Source organism: Sinocyclocheilus rhinocerous, unplaced genomic scaffold, assembly GCF_001515625.1.
Source record: "Sinocyclocheilus rhinocerous isolate Xijiao unplaced genomic scaffold, SAMN03320098_v1.1 scaffold1717, whole genome shotgun sequence".
Taxonomy (NCBI): Eukaryota; Metazoa; Chordata; class Actinopteri; order Cypriniformes; family Cyprinidae; genus Sinocyclocheilus; species Sinocyclocheilus rhinocerous.
The window spans coordinates 331,285-338,874 of record NW_015660014.1 but is presented as its reverse complement, the minus strand read 5'-3'; the positions used below and the strand labels follow the sequence as shown (position 1 = coordinate 338,874).

Here is a 7,590-nt window from a genome sequence, read left to right as displayed (position 1 = left end):
AGCTGCAGATGACGACAGAGGTTCATGTGTCCTTCAGTTTATCCATGAGTCTTAACTGCAAAATAGCAAAGGCTGTGCAATATTTAAAGTGTAAGAAGGGAGAAGATGCCCTACTTCAGAAAAGTGCATTTAATTGTAATTGATTTAGATAGCCTTTAGATGTGCAGGATGATGATGCTTCAGCTAATGTGTTATTAAGGGAGATAAATAGAAACATTCCATTTAATAGAATGCTATCTCATAACACTATTTTAACATTATTTAAACTTGTGGCAAGAAGCCCATGTGTATACTTTTACAGAATGTATAAATTACGTTTAATATCATTTTTTAAAAACATATAAAGATTTGTCATTAATGTAGAATAAATATATTAAATATTTTAACTACATAAATTAAAAAACATTAACAATAATGTGTCCACAAATGTGTATAGATGTAGGTGAGATTTTGTCCCATCTATGGTCAAAAGAAAATAATTATGGTGGGGTCATCTTATCCCATCTTAACCTATAATTCACCACCATACAACACAAGAGCTAAAAGAGAGCATACTGAAAACTGTTTTTGATTCAACACAACTGCATTTTCTGAATAAGAGAGGCATGTATATGGTTAGCGCTTGAACATTTTGACCAATTCATGTAAACTATATCAGAATGCACTTGCTCCCTTTCAGTTCATGTGAATACTTTGATTTAAAGGAATTGCACAGTCACACAACAGAGGATCTAACACAAATACGACATCTGGCACTATAGCAGAGATGGACGATTTCGAGCTGAAATAAATGGGCTCTGTCTCTTTTACAACAAAACAAACAAAACACAAAGCGTCTGATAAAAGGTCACGTGTCGGTCTGCTGCGCTCGTGCCTTCAGGCATTTTGTGCGTCGCGTGCGTGCGCGCGCACGTCTAGTTGGGTAAAAGTAACTGAGCTGGAGTGAATACAATACACTATAGGAATTAATTGCTATTCTCTCAATGAGTTTGCAAAGGTAAATCTATATGTCACGCGTATAGCGGTCATCAGAAAGCAACTGTCATTCTTCGAGTCGTTTTAACAAAGATAAGAACTGGCTTGTATTTTTTTTTTCGCACAGTTTTATCCCCTCGGAACGGTTTAGCTAGTCAGCTGGTACAGCATTAGCTGCTTGCCTAGCTCTGCTGTGCTAACTGGACAATGAGAGGTTTGACTTGAAGTTTCATTTTTTAAATGATGAGGTGTATTGTTTATGCTCACGGGTTTAGTTGCCTTTTAAGGAAAGACTTGACAATTGTATTCATACTGCAGGAAATTTGAGAAACTCGTTAGCCAGTAACGTTACCTAGCATTAGCAAACTATGATAATCCAGTGAAAACAGTCAGCTACCCTCTCTTTATATTTGTATGTGTTTTCACTATTAAATTTACTTCTAGGTTCTTTAGAAGGTGAAGTTTTCCTTACAGAATAACCAGTTTTTGACATAGTGGTTTAATTTGCGCGCTAGTCTGTCAGAAGTGGAGTAAGTTACAGTAGCTGGTTAGCTCAGTTAGCCACTGTCCTGTCTGTACGCCTTTTCATAAACTTTTATGCATTTACTTGAATTCTGTTGTTTGCGTGTAATAGTGCTACTTCGTGACACGTTAGAGTGTGTAAACGTTAGGAACATATCTTCGTCTCCCTGATTGGAGGGTATCAGAATACAGTAGGTTGATCAAAGGCCTGGTTTTAGGGTAGATTTTGCAAGCTGGTAAAATAGTTGAGCATATATGTTCCTTAGTCAGCTAGAATGAAACCGTGCATGTGTATTGGTGCATTTTCAAATACTACCTATGCAAATGCAATGCAGGATTAAAGAGTGAAATGTTTGTCTGTTTTAATATAAAGTTGGTATAAATAATATGTGAAACGTTTGTCCATGCAATATAGTTCATAGACTCATAGATCATTTCTTTATGTTCATAGGTCCGTCCACAGGACGAGAGAGCATTTGTGTCTTGAGAAAGACCTGGTAAGAGTACACTGAAAATGAGCAAGAAACCTCCAAATCGACCAGGGATCACTTTTGAAGTTGGCGCCAGGGTCGAGGCCCAGGACTACCTGCAAAAATGGTATGAATTCATTTTGAAGGTTCATTTAAAAATGCAATACAGTCACTGCTGCTAGTGTATTATGTTAAAACAGGAGTTTTAAACCGTGGTCCCAACTGTGACTTCAAGGGAGTGCTTGGGGGACTGGACATTTTTAGAGAAACATTTAAAATTTAATAAATTTTTTTTAATAACAATTAGATATAAGTAAATTTATAAAATTTGGTTAAAATAAGGAAATAAATTAGTGAAAAAAAAACGATCTAACAGTTTAGTGCTAAAAAGATAAAAAGAAACTTAACTGAATAGTAACAAATATTTTTTTTAGCAGTATAAACCTGGTCTTTATACAGTAAACTATATAGATGCTTTTTTTAATTTAGGGTGATTGCATATGGATCATTATATTTGGGGCATCTAAAAGATTGAAAACCCCTGTGTTATAACAATGTAACAGTTTGCAAATACTCACTTGATTAATTTTGTCTTATTTAAAACAAATAAGAGTTACACTGAAACATTAGTCTGTTTGATCAGACTAATGTTTCACTTTCTTTAGGAATAGTTTATGTTTAATGGGCCATTATTAAACTTGTGTTTTGTGCTGTTTTGTTGTTTTTTAAGTTATTTATGTATCCATGATCCATGTTGATTGGTTTCTTTGCAGGTACCCTTCACATATCGAAAAGATTGATTACGATGAAGGAACGATGCTTGTACATTTTGACCGTTGGAGCCATCGGTATGACGAATGGATTCTCTGGGACAGCAACAGAATTCGGCCATTAGAGAGACCGGCACTCCGCAAAGAGGGTCTCAAAGAAGAGGAGGTGTCTGTATGTTTGCAATACTTCCTCTTTTCAGATATGTTTATTGTCTGAAATATCTAGGATGACATGACAAGCATGAGAAATGCTGTTAGAGCTGTATTTATTCAGTGCAACTTATAACATCCAAGTGAAAGATATAACACCAACATGTCAGAATTTTTAAAAAAAAATGTGATCATTTTAAAGGGGGGTGATTCTTTTCTATACCCACTGTATGTCGAATGAAGCTGCTAAAATAAACTTTATTGATGTTTTCAGCCACTCAAGTGAAATAAAAGAAAATCTCATTCGTTAATGAGATGAATGATTGATTGATTTTTGTCTTACAAACATTTCTGCCAGGAGAGACTCAGCGAGATGAGAGCATCTCATCTTCGTGAGCTTCCTGGAAGTACAGAGAGCACAGAGGACCAAAAAGACTTACCCCAGCAGAGACAAGTACATAACTCAATTGCCCATCTACCTTGATCTGGCTCTCTCAAACTGCTTGTCCCATCATTGTTTGGGTTTTTCCTCCATCTACATAGCCAAAACCTTTTAATATTTTTTGGGCCGCAAGCAGTCATCCATTTAAAAAAAATACACAGGCCTTTGTGACTTATATTTAAAGAGGCGTTGTTACGCATACACTACTGTCCAAAAGTTTGGTTTCGGTAAGATTTTGTAAAGTTCATCTATTATTCAGTAAAAAAAAACAGTAAAAACGGTAATATTGTGAAATATGATTAAAATTTAAAATAAACTTGTCTATTTTAGTATTTCAAATGGTAATCTGTGGTGGCAAAGCTGCTTAAGAAACAGTTCTTATTGCTATTAGTGTTGAAAACTGTTTTGATGCTTAATAGTTTTGTGGAGACAGTGGCATATTCTTTCAGGATTCTTTGTTGAATAGAAATTTAAAAAAGAATCTTACTGACTTCAAAAAATCTACTGATTTCAAAAAATCTTACCGACCCCAAACTTTTGAACTGTAGTATGTTTAAAGAAAGCTTTCCTTTCTGATGTATAAAAATAAAGTAGATAAAATATGGTTAAGAATCTATAAATACAATTGAGGCTTCTGTGGTTTTCTTGAATTTAATTTGAACTAGTATTTGAACTTATCGGTGTGGTTGTTAAACTACTATATTCAGCTTGGCAAGTGCTCCATGAAATTATCAGATGTTTATGGTGTGTTCATTACAGTTTATACTGTTCTAACCATTCACTTTTACTATCACAGCACATCCCATATCTTCAAAACAGGCTTGGTTGAATTAGTCTGGGCTGTGTTGACTAATTAATTGCATGTCTATTTTGTTTTTATTTCATCTTTAGGAATTGAGAGATGGTGAGGAGGTGCTTGCCCGATGGACAGATTGCCGCTACTACCCTGCCAAGATTGAAAGTATCAACAAGGAAGGTAAGATCACCTTGCTCATCCTTCGGGGCAGAAACATAATTTTTCTGTCAGTGCAATAAAAATGTTAAGTGTAATTATCATTCGGTTAAAGTGAGTCTGGCTTTCTTTGGTTAAGTGTGACCGTGATGATTGTTCTCAAATGCATAAGAAAAAGTGTTTGCAAATGCTATTTTGGAAAGGATAGGATTTAGCCAAATGCATCTACAGGTTAAACATAAACTTTAAAATGTATTTGAATCAAATCTAAAGACTCAAGAATGTATTTGCTGTTTTTTCTTTATACTTTAGGCACTTACACTGTACAATTTTATGATGGAGTCATTCGCTGCGTGAAAAGAATCCATATCAAGTCCATGCCAGAAGATGCAAAAGGACAAGTAAGTTTATTAAAGTGACTTTACAGAGTCTTCATTGGTTCCTTTCTTTTCTTTTTTTCTTCTTCTAACAAATAGGTTCTCCTGAAGTTTAATAGATTTGTTTTTCACAGCTTGATCATTTTTTGAGCATACTTTATAGTTAATTGTGTATTTCAGTGTGGCCCTCTATAGTATTGTCCTTTACCTCTTCCTCTCTTTCAGAAGGTAAAATGCATGGGGTCAATCCTGAATATTATTTGAAGACACAAGCAGCTGGTCCACACAGCTTACAGTTGCGTCTTTGTGCCAGTCAGGCAGCTCAGGGATGCTCAATCACTTTATTCTACCTCCTCAGTTACCTTTACTACTTTATTAATAGCTTTAAGTTTTTTTGTTTGTTTGTTTGTTTTGCATGGTCAGAGATGTGTTTGTGACCGGTCTATCTATGTCAGATGTGACTGATATTGTATTGGTTTGTGTTCAAGCAGGACTGGATCGCTCTGGTGAAGGCTGCTTCCGGTGCAGCCAAGAATAAAGGAGGGAACAGACCACGTACCAGCGCCAACAGCAACAAAGACCGAGAGGACAGGAGGGAACAGCGGTCAGATGAAGAGCTTGACGATGATGATGAAGATGATGATGATAGCGAATCAGAGAAACTTGGTATGTGATTTGTTAGGACTTTACTTGCCCAATTAATTTCTGGATGTTTTCTGGTGAAATTCTTGCCTACCGATCTGTGTTCAGTTATATATCTTTCATAAACCTTTGTCATTTGGTTGGAGACTGATCTTAAATCAGCACTTCATTCATATTGAGCAGCCACATCTGTCCGTTTCCTGCTTTACGCAGCAGAACTGGACTCAGAAGAGGAGGACAGTAAGCCAGCTGCTGAAGCGCTTGAACCAGCTACAGCAAAGAGGAGGAGCAAAAGACAAGGCAACTTGTGCAGCAGTAAAAGGACGCGTCTCAGCAAGGGGGCAGGTAAACGTCATAGGTCCTTAAAATATTGGACAATGAGGGTCTTAGAGTCAAAAATGTTGAGATCCACTCTTCTAAATTCATCTTTAATAGTCAGAATCATCATGGCCTCTATATTTTCTAAATAAACTGTGACATTAATTAAGCAGTGTGTAATGACTGATGTTTTGTGTGTGATTTTCCTTTCTAATCATTAAGGATGTGCTGACACTGAGTCTGAATGCAAAGCAGAGTCAAAAGAGCTTCCAGTGACATCACAGCAGGTATAGATGAAACTGACATACTGTTATCAACATGAGGATCACTTTAGTAGACACACTGTGTCATGTTTACTTCTCCACCCATCAGAAAGTGTTAGGTGCAGAGGCTAGTCCTGATGATGAGAGATCACAGTCCGTCAGTTGTCAAAAAACCCCAGCACCCCTCTCTAGCCCATCCCTGTGCAAGTCTCGCTCAAGAAGACTCAAACATGACTCGGAAGAGTCCACCACTAGCAATCAGAACACAACCACAGTCCCCGAACCCAGTCCTTCACCCAGTTCGGCACACACCCTCCCAGACAGCACACACACTGGTAGGTAAAGTTTATGCATTGTCAACTGTGAGCAGTTACAACAAACTTGATATTTCATAATAAATAGATGTGAAAATAATATGCATGTCTATTTCTGCATAGCCCCTACCAACTTCCCCCAGAAAAGGAGACGATCTCAGCGTCTAGCAACCAGCTCTGACCAGGCTTATCCCTCTTCACCACACATGAGGGATTCCAGCACTCACCCTCCTCCTCTAGATGACTCTCAGAAAGCTGGTGAGAGACACAAACTTGTGTGCCATTGTAAAGCACTCAAAAAATTGCTGTTCAATGGTTTGGGGTCGGTATGATTTTTAAAAGTTTTTTTAATGTTTAAAGTCTCAAATGCTCATCAAGACTGCATTTTTTTAAATGAAAGTACAGTAAAAACTCTAATATATTGAATTAACTTTTCTATTTTAATATATTTTAAAAAGTAATTTAATTCTTTGATTGCAAAGCTGAATTTTCAGCAACCCTTATTCCATTCTTACATGCTGATTTGGTGCTCAAGAAACTTCTTATCTTATTATTATTATTATTATCAATGTTGAAAATAGTTGATATTTTTTGGAAACTGTCAGAATTTTTCTGGACTCTTTGAATAGTATGTTAAAAATTATTTGAATAAAAATTGTCAATAGAAAAATCTTACTGACCCAAAACTTTTGAAAGGTAGTGTACATGCATGCCGGTAACACCACTCTAGAATAGTGTTTTTTGAAATTGCATGATTATCAATACCTGATCTGTGTAAATTATGCATGTTAATTTTTTTTTTTAGGTGAAGACAGCAGCACTGCAGTTAAAACAGAAGCTCCTTCACAAAAGCCAGCTTCAGGAAGCCCATCCACAGCTCCTCCCACTAGCATTGCTCAGTCACCAGTCACTGAGAAGGACAAGATGACTGACATGTTGTCCAGTAATCAAACAACTTTTGAAGGGAACTCACCTTCTGTAGTGACAGGTAGGTTGGCCATGCAACCATAGAATTGAATGCCTTTATTATGTTTCTCCATGAACCTTTTGAAGGACTCTTTGTGTCAATGATATAGTAAACACATACCAGGATATAAGGAAAATATCAACAGTAGACTGTGTAATGGTAATGATTGTTATGGTGTTGCTGCTGGGCTTTTGTGATATGTAAATACTATGTATTATCTTCTCATTTTATGTTCAGCTCCAGGTCAGAAAGTTCCTTCCAGGACTCCTAAAGCCAACAAACACGCCAGAGAGCCAAGTATGGATCTTCACCTGTCTTCCACTTACTTAAATTTAAAAATTTCAAAGACTATATATATATGTGTGTGTGTGTATATATATATGTATGTATGTATGTATGTATGTGTGTGTATATATATATATATATAT

At 36.4% G+C, this 7,590-nt stretch overlaps 1 protein-coding gene across 7 annotated transcripts in view; it reads left to right on the top strand.

Annotated features, from left to right (window-relative positions):
• The first annotated feature begins 886 nt into the window (after positions 1-886).
• Positions 887-7,590, top strand: part of LOC107724788 (PHD finger protein 20-like protein 1) — an 11,797-nt gene continuing 5,093 nt past the window's right edge. Inside the window, exons 1-14 of one of the 7 annotated variants that reach the window (XM_016533830.1) lie at positions 887-997; positions 1,103-1,189; positions 1,949-2,094; positions 2,741-2,903; positions 3,246-3,341; positions 4,221-4,305; positions 4,594-4,682; positions 5,144-5,324; positions 5,514-5,645; positions 5,841-5,905; positions 5,991-6,216; positions 6,319-6,453; positions 7,001-7,183; positions 7,400-7,459. In XM_016533830.1, coding sequence (XP_016389316.1) covers positions 2,012-2,094; positions 2,741-2,903; positions 3,246-3,341; positions 4,221-4,305; positions 4,594-4,682; positions 5,144-5,324; positions 5,514-5,645; positions 5,841-5,905; positions 5,991-6,216; positions 6,319-6,453; positions 7,001-7,183; positions 7,400-7,459 — 1,498 coding nt within the window. In that variant the 5' untranslated portion in view covers positions 887-997; positions 1,103-1,189; positions 1,949-2,011. Of the gene's footprint in view, positions 998-1,102; positions 1,190-1,948; positions 2,095-2,740; positions 2,910-3,245; positions 3,342-4,220; positions 4,306-4,593; positions 4,683-5,143; positions 5,325-5,513; positions 5,646-5,840; positions 5,906-5,990; positions 6,217-6,318; positions 6,454-7,000; positions 7,184-7,399; positions 7,460-7,590 lie in introns of all 7 variants that reach the window. The other 6 variants (XM_016533829.1, XM_016533826.1, XM_016533828.1 and 3 more) reach the window with 6 other exon arrangements.